Source organism: Myzus persicae, unplaced genomic scaffold, assembly GCF_001856785.1.
Source record: "Myzus persicae strain clone G006 unplaced genomic scaffold, MPER_G0061.0, whole genome shotgun sequence".
NCBI lineage: Eukaryota > Metazoa > Arthropoda > Insecta > Hemiptera > Aphididae > Myzus > Myzus persicae.
This window is the reverse complement of record NW_019100891.1, coordinates 405,115-424,696: the sequence shown is the minus strand read 5'-3', so window position 1 is coordinate 424,696 and position 19,582 is coordinate 405,115. Positions and strand designations below refer to the sequence as shown.

Below are 19,582 nucleotides of genomic sequence, written 5' to 3'. Positions count from 1 at the left end.
TCATCCGGTCCATTCTAGGGTTCTTCGTCTGGTTGGCCGATGATCGATGGTCGCTGCCTGCAAACTTCATCGCATAACCTAGGAGCGTCGCTATGTCTCCAGCGGTTGGATCATCGTCATAATTGTCAAAAATGCTTAACTCAGTTTGCATACTTTCTTATTTTATTTCATTTACGATTTTTTCAATGATGTCTTTTATTGTAGTTTCGATGCAGACAGCGGTTTCGATGTCATACGATTCAGATTCAGCCATATTATTACAGGTTTTAGATGCGGAAATGGGTAATTGGAAAAATTAATTGCAAGTGAGCCGATTTCGAATTTCGTCCGAGGCCGTCGCCGATTATTTAAAACAAAATATTGTTTATAAGTAGCCAGCGAGTACGGTGCTATCATATTATTAATCTTAAGGCGTCTGCTGACTTTTTGAAAATCTCAGTTCACGGTTAACTTATTCCTTTCATGCTTAACACCTCGCATATTAATTAATATTACTCATTCAAAATTAATGAAAATTCGAGCATCCTCACTGTAGATTTGTTAGTTGTTACAGCACATAAGTGTTTTTTTGTGATAAAAAAGTGATCACGGTTTTTAGTAATATGAAAAGTTCTAACTGATATTTTAATTAAAATATAAATTGACCAACATAAATTTAAAAAATAGGTATTTTTTAATTAATACGTTGAATACGTCATACGCGTTACCTGTATAATAAGGTAACGGCAGCTCAATTTTACATAAGAGTATTTAATATATTTCCAGCATCACTGATAATTTAAGAATAATATTAATTCAACTTCTCGGCTACCGTATTAATATTAAGTAATTACAATATATAATATATATATATAAATCGTAGACTCACATACCGTCTCGGCTCAGAATCGTTTTTCATATACAATGATGTATTGATATTAAATCATCGAATTCAAATTGAATACCATCCAGTACAGCGACCTTCTAGACACCTAACGTACAGCAAAGCGACGTCCACTTACCCTTTTTTTTATGTTTTTGAAACATAATTAATTTTAATATTATAATATGTTCGTATCTATAAATTAAATACGAATTTCTTGGGTGAAAATTTGATTTTTTAACATTTGCATTAATGTTTCTTTCTCCCGGCTTAACCATTTTACGGTTAACACTAAACTTGTTATAAAAGATATGAAATAACTTCTACTGCAGCCAACGCAAGTATCAGTAATAATCGTCATAATGATATGATACACCTTCTACCCTAATGGTACACCGAAGACAAAAGTGGACAACTGATAATGTGTAATAATAATAATAATAACGCAGTTGGCGGTCATCTTCATTATACACATTTATCGATATTATTATACGATTACGATCAAATTTTACTGATCGATTTGCTTGTGGCTTGTCATATAGTGTATACTATATAACAATATGTAACTGTCAATATTTAACTCACTCGAACGATGTAAACTTGAATACGTTCTACTATCTAGTGTTGTTGTAGCGTCCTTTTAATTTATTATTTTTCATGTTTCGCACTTGGAATGAAAGTTAATACGACTTTTATAATGCATGGTTAAAAATATATCCTGTTTCGATTTACTTTAAAATAGGATTGTAGCAATGTGTAAATGTATTATGATAGTGTTGTTGTTGTCGAAAATTTTCGTTGATCAATTGATCTGAGTGAACTTAAAAATAATGAATGGTAAAGAAGTGAGAAGGATAGTCTTTAAGTAAGATAAATACGGGAATGCGGCTGGTAAGCGTTTTAACGTTTAGCTTAAACACTAATATTATATTAGTTTTTAAAAAATATTGTTTATAGATAGATGATAATGATATTTTTCTTGTAGAGTGGTTAAAAATATTAAATTAGTCAATTTGCATCTTTATTAAAATTATTTTCAATTTTCATCACTTAAGGTTCGGTACTCGATAAATGATCCTAGGGCCCCCCATACGTCAACACAGGATAGGAGCTACCGGGAAAATCCCGAATTCCCAGTGGGCCTACCCGCCACTGAATGAAGGTAGGTACAGCAGAGAGATATCTACGTGCACATCCTCTTTAAAATTTTTTCTATAAATATTGTTGGGTCGAAAAGCTTGAAAATTAATACAAGGTTACTCCTCATCAGTTGTTATTACAGAAATTTAAAAATATTATATAGATACATACTTGATTTTTTTTTACAAACAGTATAAGTTAAACATTTTAATAATTAAAATCACTGAAATTTGTAATTTATTCATAGTTTAAATTTTTTATTATATTACATTTTAATAGGTATGGCTAGGTTTGTTAAATATCTTATTTATGTTGTATAGTGTAATAATGATGAGTTTTTGTGAACCCATAGATACACGCTTTTTCAGTTAAATTTGAGAGTTATCAATATTATTAAAATTTCTAAGCCATATAAAAATGTAAAACAACTGTATGAATTTATTAATATAATAATAAGTCCAAACTGTTTAAATAATTGTCAGCTAACAACCTTGTATTTGATGCTGAAACAATAAAAAAAAAAAATATAATAATGTTATAGGTAATATATGTTTACATTGTCAGAATTTATTATTCAAATGTTTTCAATGTGGTATATTATGTAATTTAATATGATTTACCTTTATTTTATTGTAAGTATCAATATGATTGTAACAGTTACAGATGATCTTGAGTCCGGGTGGTTTCAGCGGAAGATTTTGGTCTGGATTGAAGTTGTGGATCCGGAACATTGAATGTAGATGCTATTGAGGGTCTTATTTTTTTGGGGGCTTTTTTGAAAGCTGGACAGCCCCTGAAGTTGGCGGTGTGGTCGCTGGAGCAAAGTGTGCATTTAGCTGGACTATTCCGGTCCTTGGAACACAAACATCATATGTAAGATGTTCCGCACCACATTTAACGTGTGGTTGCAATAGTTTTGCGTATGGCCAAAAAATTATGCACATTATCTTTCTCAATTTTACAGGCTTAGGACTGTCAACTTTAAAGTAGGCTTGGGTAAAAATGTGTGGTTATGTTTGCTAAAAAATAAAATAAAATATACAAAATTTAAAATCGTTGGTTTGGGTGTCAACCAGTCATCACTGTTGTATACAAATAATATAATTTATAATATTATTAAATGACGGGAATAATATTTCCAGTACCTGTGTATTTGGGTATTATAAATCAAAAACGCAATTAAATCGCTTCTATAGAGAAATTAACATACCTTTAGACTTAGATCATAAAATTCATAATTCACATAATATAAACATTGCACGATAATTAATATCAAGCGACCTACATTCACATATAACCATTAATCACACACAATTGCATCTCGATCATCCAGGAGTATGATGCAACAATAATTATAATGCAGAAATCTATAATCGTCCAAAGACAAGACAATTCAGTTATAACACAACAAAGTGGAAATGAAAAAATTAGCTATGCTTTATATACGTTATACATATCACCCACACGAAGAAGTATGTCTTTCTTGGACTCTCTGCGGTCTCTTGGACTTTCATTATCTCGTACTCTCAGTCTTAGTATTTCAGGACCAGATGATTGTCTTCGAATCACTCAAACTCTTCGGGCGAACTCACATTCGGACCACTTGGATTGTTGTATTATTGTTTCACGGCAGCGTGATATCTTGAAGCACTATACGTACTTACGACCAGGAAGCATAATGTCCTACGTTCGCGTAAAACAGATTTAACACATCACCACATATTAAAAAACCACTCTTTTTCCATTTAAAAGTTAATTTAATTAGTTTATTTACTAAAACTTTAAATATGTTGCGTTGATTTAAACACCAAGTACAAACTTATATTGGTATATTCATCTTAGTTTTTATGATCAAACAACGCTTAGGTATGTTAATTTTCTTCACGACCTGTCAATTTTGTCCAACACCTATATGGCTATATATCATTGATATACCATTCTATCCAATCATAATAATGCAATATATATTTTTAACAAATTAAATAAGGTGTATAAGGTAAATAACAAGAAAATATCTAATATAATATACCCATAGAAGTAATGCTTAAAACAGTAATTAAACTTACGCAATAAAGTGTATTAATTATAATAGGATATTGTAGACTAAAAATCTTTCGCTTTCAACTAAACGAGGTAAGTGATACACATTGACATTAATGTAATATTATTGAGCAGTAGAATAGAAATCAACATATGAATCACAAATAGCTTTTATTAATACCTAACAATACACCAATGAGGTAGCTCAGTTCTCTTTCTTTTATTAATTTTTTAAAACTAACACCTCCCTAACCATTTATCAACTCCATTTTTTTACAATCTCAAACTACAGCTAACTTTACAATTAAAAATTTGAGCAAACTCTCTTCAAATACTCAATTCGTGTAGTTACTAGTTTCTCATTAATGTAGGTACTCACTACTCAGTCATAATGTTTTATAATTACTGTTTCCTGGTAAGTTTTTTTGCATTATTAATTCGAAATTTAAAGTAACAATTTACTGTAATTTTACTATATATACTATGGCCTATGGAGTGTAGGTTTATTTATATTTTATATTATCTTATTTATATTGTGTACCAACCATACAAATATATAGTTTACTATTGTAAAAGATTGGTAAAAAATGAAAATTGTAACTATTTGACTCGTACACAAACGGGAAAAAATTCGGCTTAACTTAATAAAATAGGTACCTTTTTCAGACGGGAAACAATTTGGTTACTCCCAACATAACCTAACCCTCCGGTACAATTTCGTCAACATTTTAACTTAAATGCGTGTAATACATTGTTTTTTAGTATTTAAAATATTTACAAACTACTGCAAGGACAACTTATATAGGATCTTATGTTACATTTTCAATCTTTTGACAGAGCCTTAGCATTTATATCAACAGTTTAAAATAAAACTAAAAAAAATGTATGAAAATTGAAAATCATTAATATAATAATTATTCTGAATAATAAAAATATAACAAAAATGGTTGAATGATATTTATTATATGTGTGTGAATATCTAATTACTTCAAGATTTGAACTTCGTTGAATTTTATCTATCATTAAAAATTCATTTAACACTACATTCATTTCTAATTTACAGTAAAATAATCTTAGGAGTAGTCTTGAATTAAATGTTCAAACTTTGAGTGTTGTCAGAGTTAGGTATCGTACAACAGTAGTTGTCGTGTACTATGCCATTTTAATGGGTGTGTTATACTTGAATTAAATGCAAGCCATTCGATTCTGAGCGGAGGCATTGTATCATCCTAGCATACTTGCATAAATAATGTCTTTGTGTGAATAAAATATAATAATATACTTTAAAAGTTTCAATTAAACTATTTTTTTTTTAGATATCTAATTTTATCCAAATTTGAACTTAAAGTATCTATTAAAAATACAGTGTTTATATTTTTTAGATTTAAAGGTTACAGAATGAGTTACTTATGAGATATCTTCTTTCATGTTTTTAATCCTATTATTAGCTATAGAATCTGAACTTTTAATGCTTATAATACAAGTAACAAGTCCTGGATATAAATCTTTAATATTTTGTAACTGCTATTATAACCATATTTATTAAAAGCCAGGGAACTATGTGTTACATTTTCAAGCTTTATGATCCAGTTAAAATACTTTGAAAATGTAATTTATGGACAATGATCATATAAACATTAGATTTAAGTGTAAAGTATCTACAGTTATTAATTTTTGAGTTAAACAAAAAAAATCAAAAAAATCAATTTTATCAAAAACTAGTTTTGAGTAAAAATTCCCGTTTTTCATTAATTGTTTTTATCCATTATCCCCCTACTCTTTTGAAAACTAATCGGATTTTTGCTTTTGAAATCCCAAAGTACCAAGTGAATTCAAGTATTCCTACCAAAAAAGATACTGATATTTACATTGTATATATATTTTTTACACGAAACATACCTAACACGCATTTTTTTATAAGCTGTGAACGCATTATTATTTTATATGTTACGTAATATTAATTGGTTTTAATTGAAATGTAGGTTAACTATGTTTAAAAAAAAAGATTTATTATAGGTATTATATTATATTGTATGCGTTGAAGTGTAAATACTCTTATATATAAACGAAGTATCTATGCAGCCATGTAGGTACCTACATAATATGAGTTGGTATCTCTTTATGTAGTGTTTTAGTTATAAATTATAATCAACGTATTACATTGTACTTTCTACAGTTTTTTTTTTCCGGGATTGGAAATTACTGTTGGAAACTTGTTACTACGGGAGGCACGTATTAAAATCGTACATTAGTACTTACTATGTAATTTTATTATTCGATTTTTTAATTTTTAATGCAAAATTAATATTTTATCAAACATTATATTATATTGTATGAGTATATAATTTATAAAATGATTACTATGTTGATATTTCCTCACGAAAAAGTAAAAACAAAAGTAATTATCATTATTATGTGATTAATAACAGTTGCTTTTGAATAAAATACATAATGATGCAGTTCAACGTCCAAGTGACATGATAAGCAATATGTATGCATTATATAGTCTACCAATTAGTGTATAATACTCATTGAATAATATGAAAACGAATGTTGTTTCAGAGATGCGTTTGTATATTATATTGTCTATTGTTTGGTTTGACGTTAAAACAACCTGTGATTTCGTAATAATAATACAAAAATTAGCAGATAATTAAACACGGATATCATCATCACACGAAATTTACTTCCAAGCACCCTCCAGTTCATATAGAATGTTTCAACTACTTATTTTGAAAGTAAACTGATAACGTTTTTATTATTCTGAATTTCTGAATACTTACATGCAATATATCTACACAAGATACGATCGTAAGAACTAAAAACAAACAAATCAAATGTTTGATTTAGTTGTATACTATACTTCCTATTATCGAATAATGCGGACTCGTTATTGCTACCTGAATTCTAATGAGTTAAAGTCGGTCACAATATTATTATGCTGACATGCCGTAATAAGTATAACTTTTTAAGCGTTACGTTTATTTCAACGATTTTTTTTATAACATATAAGCTTATATATTACATATTATTATACGTGGTAAAAGTCATAATTTATGTGATTATGTTGATGGTATATTTTACCATGTAGGATCAAAATTCCTGCGTTTTATTTATTATTACATCTACAGTGTATATGAGTCATAATAATTATAAATGGAATGAAATCATATAATTGATTAATGTTGTGCACTTGTGTTATATCATATACCTACCGACGGACATTTATTTTTTAAGTGACTGAAAAATATATTTATAAAAGAGCTCATTTTCTAGGACAACAATATTATTGTTTTTTGTTTGTTTTGTTAATTCTCAGCCACAGTGGTCATTGAAATTGAAATTGAAATATAAGCCATAACTTATAAGTTATAAGGTTAATTATAACGTGTATAATGTGTACTTGTGATTTCTTGTGATTAGTGGCTGGTTGAGCGATTTGGACAGGAAAACAGGATATTATAAATCTTGGCTTCCCGCCTATCCTTATAGCAGTATGCGGGTCATACAGTTAATGTATACGTTTGACTCAGGCTGGTACCACAATAGACGCAGATGAGGAATTCCATCGTCCTGATAATATTTGTGTGAGTGGTGAGTATGACTTAATTATACTGGGCTAAATGATTGTGGATATTTTGTTTGACTTTATATATTTTAACAATACAATTACCCATCTAAATGTATCGGGGCAGTTTATTACCTGGATAGTAAACAATAATTACATTTATTAATAATTTAGTAGGTAATATAATATATATATTTTAAACATAAATACAGTTATGTAGTCTTAACAATAAAACGTCGTTAAATCTAATATTGACTATAGTCTATACATTGTATGTTATATATTGGCAAAAATTAGTTCAACAAATCTTAAACTAAATAATTAAAAGAAAAGTAAATTATTAATAGTAGGTGTAATAGTTAATCTATACATATAAAACTTAGTCACTGATCGCTGTAACTCAAAAACTACGCAACTTACGAATTTGAAATTTGGAATAGAGGTTCTTCTCATATTCAAGAAAGGATTTTCAAAAATATTGTGTTTTAATGGAGTAATCAACAATTATATTTGTATTGCGCGGCACAGTACGGCCGAACGCGGTCTTCTAGCTGCCAACAACTTATCATTTTTGTCCTTCACGTAGATAAGAATTGTTCCGAGAAGTTATAGGGATATATTGTAAATATGAAAAATACACACGGGCGAAGCCGGGTAATTCAGTCAGTACACCTATAACAGTATCACAAAATTGAAAATATCCTTAGAAATAGAGGCTAGCACATAGGTATGTCATGCTCTAAATCGTTGTTCGTATAAATTGAATACCTACATGGCTGCATACGTATAGGTACATATACAATTTCATACAATTTAAAACCTACTACACCTATACACATCAGAGTGATTTCCCCAATTTTTTTTTTTTAGTTATAGGCGCCATATTATTGTAAGTCAAGACCATAGATAGATTGGATTTACGACAGGAGTTCAATGTTAGTTGAAACAAGTAGGTGTACAGTGTATGAGAATAATCCAGTGAAGAATTTAAATTATTTAAAATCTTAAAATATTTTGCCTTGTTGATTTTACATTCATTGTAATAATTTGTATAATTAAATTAGTTAAATTACGTACCTACTTACATAATTTTAGTAAAATATTCAATGTTTATTGTATGATATGGCGTTTCCCACACTGGGAGATATTACATGAAACCATTTTTTGTTGTATTATTTTTTTATTATTTATTATATTTCAAATATTATTGTTATGTATGGGAAAATATTTAGGACTTAATTTGCAAGGATGTTTAGGTTATTAATCCATATTGCAGAATTATTGTGTATCTATAACTAGAATTGCCTTACTTTGTATAAATTTACACTAATGGTGTGAAAAAAAACAAAATTGTCCTTGTCGAGTGAGGAAACTTTTTTGTTGATAACGTCTCTGATTAATTTGATTATGTATTATAGACTGCAGTTAAGTATAGTAAGTAATAAAGGTCTGAACAGAATGAAGAGATCGAGTATCTTAATTCTCTGAATTCTTAAATCAACTCGACTACCTATTCTACTTCAACTATTAGGGTGCACGTTACTAAATATTACTTATACTATTACTGGCTATAAGTTATAGCTACTACTTTACAGTAAAATACTTACCAATAAAATGTTACCATCAAAATATATTTTTATATTATTGTGCTATAGTTACAGTTTATACGTTATTTGACAGTTACACAATTACTAAAAAAAAATAAATATATAGAGTTTATTCGAATACGGTAAATAAATTATATTTTATGTACGAGTTTATACATTATATCTATTTGATAATAGGTATATAATACGTAATACACTAATATGTATCATGAAACTGACAACAATTATTAAGAGGATGTGTCAGCGCACTGTTTCTTCCTTTGGACAACGCTAAACAAAGACGCATTTAGATATGCAGAATCGTTTTTTTTATGCCTTTGAGTAATTTCAGAGTAAAATCACCCATTTCAAAAACGATGTACAATAATATTTTTGAGAGTACGGCATATCGATTTGTCTAAATATGGTCTCCAAACAATTTAAACATAATTTAAATTTACAAATTTTTATTTTTTTATTTTGAAGGTCGAATTCTAAATCAAATAATAATAAAAAATAAAACCGATATACCATACCCCCCAACATATTATCTTCTATAGTTTATGTAATAAGTGATTTGAAATTACTCAAATATCGTAAAAACCGATTTTAGTTGAAGGTGTTTTATCTATGTCGAGTATGGTTCTGAGAGAGAAAACAAATATTGCTCTGATATCCTCTTAATATAAATTTATTCGACCGGTTCTAACTACAATAATACTCAAAATGTTTTTATCTATGAATCTGTTTTTCATTTCAAGTAGATAGCTACATTCGTCTGTTCGGCGGTGACAACATCGTTTTGACAATTGATTTTTGATTATTTATACAGACTTCTGCACTTCAATAACGGTTGCATAACATTTCTAGGAATCCTTTCCTTCACCTATAAGAAGGCCGAAATATGAAAACAATATTTTTCAATAACGTCCGATCATTTTTGCATCATATTCAAGGGTAAGCTTTCCGAGTATCGTATTTAAGCCTATTATATAATAAATAATAATAGTATATTATTTTCATACATCACCTTCGCAGTAGGTACCTCCCAACACTACCTACCAATTTTATACGGTCGCAGGTAGGTATATATACGAACGAAGCATCATACATCAACTACTCTGGTCCACGATAATGTTATAGATGTACTCCCGGGCAAATAATATTATATTGGTATAATACATATAAATGTAGTTCGTGTGCGCAGCGGGTACCAGCCGATAGTGTACCTGTATTTTTAGTGGGTATCCTGCCTCCAGCTTAGTGATCGTTTACAGCACGACCGAGTGGGACTATTAAACAATCGGCGCTGCGTTTTGTTTTCGTTCGATTAACCCGATCGCCCCGTCGTCGTGAGAACTAGACAGTGTAATTTCGTATGCACTGCGGGCGGCTTTCACTTTTCTCAGCATTTTTCAGAGTTCGTGAGCAAAACGTAACTGGTTTTCAGTGCCGGGATTATGCAATGTTGCAGTAGATAATATGCTGGTCTAGTCTCAGTAGGCCGGGTCGGAGATCGTGTGGTGCTCTCTTAACCGATGCGGTGATACGGCTCCTAGGCCCTAAGTCTCGTGAGACGCAGTGATCCGCTGCAACGCAAACCGGACGGCCGTTTTATACGGTGTAAACATGAAGTTCGTATCTGCATGCCTTGTGTTGATGGTCGCTGCTCTGCACGGAGGTAAGACATCCCGTAAACGCGATCACTATACGTTCGTAGTATGAGATATTATTAATTCGATTAACACAATACGACTATACTATATAAGCTATATTTATCCAAGAGTACAATATTGTAAACTACGCGAAACCTTCAAACGAATTTGAAACGATAAAATATAACTCTATGTGAATAAGTAATTAAAATTATACGGCAGAAAAAAAAAATTAAAAATAATGACTACATAAGCCAATACGCGATTTGGTTTTCGTACTAATTTTCATCGACATACGATTATATTAGATAGCCTCGTGTAGCTCATGATATCGTTATATTTGTAATCAAACATTTTGGGTGTATTATTTTTGATATACTATTTTATAATATCATTAATTATAGGAATAATGACGAATTTTCACAGATTAAACAACAGTAAATACCTTTTGAAAACTCAATTTTTAAATTTTTGTTTAAAAACAAACCCAATTTGTTCCTGTAATTTGAACAATTTTGTTCAAACGTTTCATTTATTTGTTTGGTAGGACGATTTGAACAATTTTGTCTTATTCTTGGCCACTAGTTAACTTTGAGACTGAAGTTTGTTTTTTGTTATTATATAAAGATTTTTTGTTATTATTTTAACGAATAAATGTTGATTGTTTGATTGTTATAATATTTATTGTATATTAGTACTCTAAGACATTGGCCAAAACAATGAGCTCATACATTTGGGACATTGTTACCCCAAATCCAAGCAGTATTAGCTCAATTTTTTGAAAAAAATTTAGATAATTCAGAGACCGACAATTTTAAAATTACGTATAATAGAAAATATTTTGTTCATATTTGAGTAGAAAATAATATGTACCAATTTTTGTGACAAAGGTTTTTCCAATACCTCTACTTTACAACAATATAGTTACAAAAAAAATTATGAAAAGCGGGCCAATAATACCCATTATATAGAGTACCTATATAGTACACTATTATTAGGTATACAATATGCACTAAACATGTATAATTTGAAAATTTATGCTATTGAATTATAAAAGTTGAGTTATTATAGCAATGAACAGCCAATAGTATCTATTTTAAAAAATAACGACGACATGGGTACCTATTCGTGTTAATTATTTTATACTGAAAATTTATTTAAAATATTTAAATCTTTATGATTATCCTGTTGGAGGTTTTGCGAAAGTCATAATTTTTGATTCAATTCATAAATTATAATAAATTACATTTTAACTGTTAATTATTTAAGTGTAAATTTAATAATTTTACATTAAAACAATGTATTATGTTTGAAGACCGGTAATATTTGGCAGATATTTCATAATTTATGTATAATTTTGAATGATGCCAAAAATGATTGAAAATTGTTATTTTGAGGAAGGTAACTTAGGTTTCATCTATATCCAAATTTGAAACAATTTGTACTTCGGTAAACATTTTTAAAACATTTTTATTTTCCAATAACTTAATATATTAAATTGTAAGACACATTTTCTACTCATCATCTAACAAAAACATAATTTTTAATTCAAAACAGCGACGGATCTAGGAATTCTCCTAGGAAGGTGACGCACTTTTTGTGTACGTTTAATTATATTGGTCTTTCGAGCTTTTATGAAACTATCCATTTAGGTTAAAATTGTATTCATGTAAAAAGAAAGGTATTTTTCCAAATATGTTTAAGATTTAATTTATTTCTTTCTAGAAATGTAATAGATATAGGTAAATAGGCATGTACATGAAAATAATATATCCAGATTACCATGTACTTTTGAGTTATATTATAAAACTAATTGAGGGACGGTGGGCGGGAGCCCTTCTGTGTCCTCGCTTCTGATTCAAAATATATTACTTACTACTATGATAGGTAGGTATTAAATAAAAATGAATTTACGAAAGCATTACAAGTAATAATAGCTACTAATAATAAGTAATAACAACTAATTAAGCATATACAGTAAAACCTCCTTATAACGGAATCGCTAGGTACCAACTGATTTTTCAAAGGAGGTCCGTTATAATTATGTTTTGCTGAACATCATACATTATAACATAACTGTTCATTGGTAGGCACTTGGAAGTTTTAATTTCTAATTAAATGTAATTAATATTATTATTTTTTTTTTACTTAAGGTTTCTGTTTGAAAAATAAAATACAAGTATTTTTAATGAAAGCAAATTTAGCAGAAAGCACCCTTAATTTTATTTACTTTAACACTGTATCAAATCCGGAACTATATGTGATAGAAATGCTTGTCATAGCAAAATTAAATCGATACATATTCTGAGTAGGTACCTACCACAATATTGACACGATTTATCAAGTACCCGAAGGCTGTGGGCCAACACTAATTATTTCAATAATATTCTATAATGATTTTGATTTGGCAAACTAGTAATTAGGCAGTATGCGCATGTAGGTATCTGGTGATTTTTGTGGTTTCGTGTTTATTGTTGGACTGCAAAAATAATATTTTATTCATTGATACATATTATGTATTTTTAAACTTCGAAAGTTGTTCCTGACATAATGTTTACACACATAATAATATTTTGCTCGCAAGAAGATTACGAAACAGGTGTAAAAATGAACACGATAAATAAACTAAATGAAAAAACAAAAACAATTAACGCGTTAACTATCTACATTAATGGGTGGGGACACCTTTGAGAAAACTTTTCACTGTGACTTATAATATATAATATAATGAACTACAATATTATAATTTATACGTTTCTAAAGCGCTTACGTCAGAGACCAAATATAGTACGCGTGTGTGAGTGTGCGTCGTGTACACAGCATTATTATCTAAACCACATCCACCGCAGTTGTGTGTACGTTGTAATGCGCATACATCGTTAAAAACAAATGGTCCGACCCGAGTACCCGGTCCATAACACAAACTCGGTCGCCGATGAAATCGAATGACTTCGCACTGCGCACGCGTGAGCCTTCTAATAAGGACGCTCCAACTTGCACTCGTCTGGTGAAAACATTAAAAATGCTCAAATTGACGACAAGGCAAGTGCAGTGACGTGCGTATGATAATAACTACTGTAGGGACTCGAATAACGGGTCAAGTACTCGAGTGGTACTCGAGGTGTATATGGCGATTATCACCGTATAAACACACTAGCGACGGTGTAAACAACGACTGTACATCATGCGGTGTGAGGTCGGATGGCGGAAATGGGTACTATGCAATTGGTTTGTTTTGACTTTTGGCCGTTTTTCGGGGGGGGGGGGGGGCAGTGCCATTCGATGAAAAACGATACATCACCGCAAGAGGTACAGAGGCCGTCGTGTATTTTCTATTATTTAGTATTCACCCTATCAGACTATGTGGGTGAGATCGATAAAGTGAATATAAAAACAGTATTTAATCGAAAACTGGGTCGGGTTAGGTTCAGAACGAGAGTTGCGAGACACGACACTATAATATTACGCGTACCTAATAGTCAGTGTGTCATTGTCACGTGATTAGTTTCGCGTTTAAAAAATGCAATGTAAAAAATGTTTGCGACGGTACAGGATAGTCTAAAATCTAAATGCATGTACTGAAAAAAAAAACTGGTTCCAAAAAATCATTACGGTTAATTGAACTCGTCCGATTATTGCAAAACCGCGTTGGCCAACTGTGATCGAAATTCACATAATATAATTAAAACGTTATTTAGTTTCCCTTGAAAATAACTTCCATCTATCTTGTACGAATGTATTGTAATTTGATAAAATACCTAAGTATATAAAAAAGTATATTAACAGAGCGTACGGTTACTTAAGTATGACATTTTTATCAGTGGACAATTGTTCGTGTGTATGGAATACACGACAATTTGTGTTGAAGACACTATAGGTAATGAAAATCGTTTATTTTTTATACCTTAGATCGAAGTTAGAACGGTTCCAACAATTTTTCTTCACAAACAAAACAATATGTTTTCGTATGTTTGGTTTTCAATAATACACGTACTGCTTAATATTATTAATATTTAATTACCTTTGGTATTGCCTTTGAATAGTATGTTTTGAAATCCAAATCTAGTGAGATAATTTGTTAGATGATTAATTTTTGGAAATAAATTGAATTATAAGAGTATGTTGGTTGTTATTACCTACCTATTATTATTATTTCCATAATTATATAAACTTATTTCCACCCAATGCATCTTCTATCATTGATTTTAATTTTTATAGATTTGTAACATATTTTCATTCTATCTTTAATATTATATATTTGACAAAAAATTATTATTTAACCCTGAATATAAAAAAAAATTCTATACTATATACTTCTAATTCTATACTATAAAGTATTAAAGTGTACCACTATGTCTATACGTAATTATTTGTCTTTACTTTATACGATTTTCATACATAATAACCTAACTCTATTGATATTCTGAAATAATATTTAATTTGTGATATGAAATGTTTGTAAGAGAATATTTTTTCTACTGAGAATTACTTAGAAAACCACAATAAAATCAAAAGAACTATTGTAAGTAAACAATCTTGAAATATTAAATCAAGATGTCTATTGCCTGTGTACAAATTAAAGTTTATGCAGAATTTTACGTTATTTTTTACTTTAAATAATATAATATATTAAACGGGTGTCTGTGGTTAGATAAAAGTGAGTATGTGCTGAAAAATGAAGATGCAATTAAAATATGATTCGAAGTTCTAAATAGGCAGGGTTGAGCAAGTTAATGAAAATAATGAACTGTGACAAGTTATGTTAATTCAATTAAATTACTTTCAGTTAAAAGTTAACAAAGAAAAAATTTAACTTTATCAGTTTAGAATTAAGATGGAAAATAATTTTTTAAGCTACAATATTTCTGCATTTTTAAGTGCCCTAGTAATTTTATTTACACAAGATAGATTTACTAAGACGTTTAACACTGTGAAAATATCAGATTATTATGATATATAATTAGAAAATAAATGATCAATATAAAATAGAGTCAACGCGTCAGTATTGTTTGTTCGTTACGCATGATTCGAAAACAAAATTAATTTAACTGCAGAATAATGATAATTAACTATAAAACGTTAAGTTATAACAAAAAAACATTTAAACTAAATGTGTGAATAAGTTAAAAACAAAAATAATTAACTTTAACTTTTTGACAAGTTAATGCCTACCTTGGCGAATAGGAAGTAAATAGTGATAATATATTTGATATTTATGTTAATATTAATTCATCTATGTAATAATCAATATTAGAACTTAGAAAATGAGAGCATCTTTTTATACACATATATGGTACACGATGATGTTATAGCATACTATTATGTTAATATAATAATATATGAATATCCACATGAATATTAGTTGAACACGTCATAAAATAGGTACTTTGCATAATCGTATTGTATGTTAAAAAAAGTAAACAGTAAACATAATTTTTAAGAAATAAAATATTAGGGAGAATTTTTAAAATATAACACTTGAAGTCACTATGATATTATAGTAGGTGTAGCGTGTATCTCATTATTGAGTAGATCACTGTAACACACAAATCATTGTATACGAAAAATGATACAGAAACGTCTGTGGTTTATATTTTTAAGGATATTTTAATATTTATATTGCATTTGTTAAATTTTTTTTGCTAGTTTTTGCCCAAAACATATTGCATATATTATTTAAAAAAAAAATTATAATATTTTTCGGTATTCCATATAATATAATTAAAGCGTTCTGTTATTTGCTAATAAGTGAAAAGCAAAATGAATCTAAATATTTTAACTATTTAATTGTGTATAGTCAATAATATCTAACCTAATAGCAAAGACAACATTGCTTAAATTTATTATATTTTTATATTATGAACCATTATAATAACCTATGGTTAGCCAAACCGCTTAAAAATGTAATAAAAGGTTCCTAAATGTATGTTAGTATTCAAAAAAAATAAAAAAATAAATAAATAACTTATGGTAAGTCAGAAAAAAAAATGCATTAATGTTTGAAATTCAAATTTTAACAAAAATCACGAAAACTTATTTTCAATGATAAAGGTCACTAAGACACTTTTTATACAGCAGAGCTAATTTCCAGATTTTTATCATAAAGGAATGTGTATTAATGGGTTTTAATATAAATTAATATTTTTGTTTAGGTGTGTTATCAGAATCAACAGAAAATAATTACGATGAAAAACAAGTTACGTTAGAAAGTTTATCGAGTATTTCTAAAAGGCAAACAAATTTCCAAAATGATAATCTCAATCAACAACAAGTAAAATATTTCATATTTCATATAGAAACCAACAACCAAATTTTATAATATGTTCTTGTTTTTCTATAGATTCCACAAGAATATATCGATTATATTCAACAGGCAAATTATGATGGCAGTTTAGTACCGGAACAACAGTTTGGACAACAAAATATACAACAGTTTGGACAACAAAATGTACAACAGTTTGGACAGCAAAATGTTCAACAACAAGTTTTTGTACAAGGGTACATATATATATATATATATTTAGAGAATTTTTCAATATTGTTGAAAATATTATGTAATGTTATTTTTAGATTACCATCAAATGCATTTCCTCCGACGACTACGACGACACTATCACCATTCAGTGCTGAGCAAGTTCGGATTCAAGGAGAGTATGCGAGAAGAACACTAGTGGAACAGCAGACAGCGCTAACTAGACCCCGTCAGAGGCCTTTAGCCCAACAACTTCCAACTCAGTTTCAACTCCAACCTTCACCGATCCCCGAATTACAGCAACCACAACCACTGCAATTTATAGATCAAAATGGGCAAGTGCGTCAACAAAACTTTGCTCCTCGGCAACAAGATTTAGTGTCACAACAACAAACCGCTTTGCCTGTCTCAAACGATGAACCGTTTTCATACGCTCAAGTCCAATTTGGTCCAGTTGCCAAACAAGAGGAAACAGTCGTCAGCCGACCGAAAGGTCAAAGATCCGTCTCGAGGCCCAGAACAAACTATGCGGTAGAACCTGCTACCCAACAAACGGTAGATTACCCAGCAGTGACTAAGGTGAATCCGGTACAGATTAATAGCCGCTTACTCCAAAACGTGGTTTACATCCAGCCAAATGGTCAGATGTACAAAGAAATCGAAGATACCGAGCCAGTAGTACAGATTCCACGAAAGAACCACTATTACCAGACGATATCAGCTGTAACTTCCGGGCCCACGACTAGCGCCACTTTGACTTCATCAACCACTGCAAGTCCAATCGAAGAAGAGCAAGTGATACTGATTCCTCGGCCGAAGAAACCTAATCAGAGGCCTAGACAGGAAAGCCGGAAACCAAGTAGAGTACAACAGCAGGTGGTTAGAACTGAAAGACCTCAGCAGCAACAAGACCAACAACTGCAGCAGTCATCCGAAGTGGAGCCGGACAATTTTCTCACGTCGCTTCTATCTAGATTCCAGCAGACACAACCAGAGACGACAGTCGCCACTTTGCCAAAAGCGAGAGGCAGCCAAAGGCCAAAAAGCGGTAACCGTTCTGGAACATCCAAGTACTTGCCGGACAGAAGTCAGTTACAGCTATTGCAATTTCCACATGAGCTCAAGGCTTTAAGCAGTGCCGAACTCAAAGCCCTAGAAGAAACTAGCGAGCAGATTGCTGCCGCAAATGACAAATCCGTTGGACAAAAACAGCTCCTAAGAAACACTCCCGTTTCTGGTACAATACCGCCTTCACCATCATCAAACGTAAAACTCAACGAACGACTCATTCTTGGGAATAGACCAGTTCCCATGCCCGTCGAACTTAACGAACAACAGCGTCAGTTCCTGGCAGCTCAAGGTATTCGTAACTTGTACCGTGTGGATTACGATCAATCCGGAAATGAGTTACCACTGACTTATGTATTAGCATTGGATAACCGACCGAAACTTTCAGCAGAGCTGAAACAGAAACTCTGAACCTTCCCATAAAATATCGACATTAAAAAAGTGCCTATTTATGTATTAAGTGTGTCTTAAATGTAATATTATTTTTTTTGTAAATAATAGTAGGTATAAAGTATATACAGCAATTACCCGTTTTCACTATAATCTAAAATGCTTGTTTCCACCATCTCTCGTTTCTGCCAATATTGAAAAAGGTTTGGTTCCCATTTTGGTCAATTTACCTGCTATAATGATTAAAATTGTATAAAGCAACTAAAAATCTAAGGAAATGTATTTTCCATTTTATTTAAATTTAACACAGGTTATATAAAATCAGTTTCACAGTCCTTCGAATAACTTATATTTTTTATACGGGTTATTAGTTTTTTATTTTTTTTATAGAAACTATGTTGAACAAACAGAAAAATATTATGTATTACAAATGTTTGATTTTTATTATTATATTTTGTAATATTAAGCATACAAACTATGTAAAATTATTTCAAGTTAAAATGTAAACATAACTTAACACATATAATAGATGCAACATTCAACATAATATTTTATAAACTCTAATACTTATTATTTAGTAATAAATTATTACACAAGTATTTAAGTGAAAAATCTATTGGAAAAATATGGAATATAAGTATAATAAGTCTAGAGTGATTTATTCCGAGGAAAACGGGAATTAAATCTTTTTAAAATTGGCAGAAAAGTGCAATGACGATACAGTCATTTTAAAATTTTGGCGGAAACGGTACATGTCCGTATACACGTCACTCTTTATTATTATTATTATTATTATTATTA

The 19,582-nt window shown here is 30.0% G+C and overlaps 1 protein-coding gene across 1 annotated transcript; it reads left to right on the top strand.

The window, feature by feature from the left end:
• The first annotated feature begins 10,332 nt into the window (after window positions 1-10,332).
• Window positions 10,333-19,378, top strand: LOC111026617 (putative uncharacterized protein DDB_G0271606). The gene is made up of 4 exons (XM_022304732.1): window positions 10,333-10,877; window positions 17,004-17,122; window positions 17,192-17,349; window positions 17,422-19,378. Exons 1-4 carry the CDS (start codon window positions 10,826-10,828, stop codon window positions 18,800-18,802), a joined length of 1,710 nt encoding a protein of 569 aa, XP_022160424.1. The 5' UTR covers window positions 10,333-10,825; the 3' UTR covers window positions 18,803-19,378.
• The last annotated feature ends 204 nt before the right edge of the window (window positions 19,379-19,582 follow it).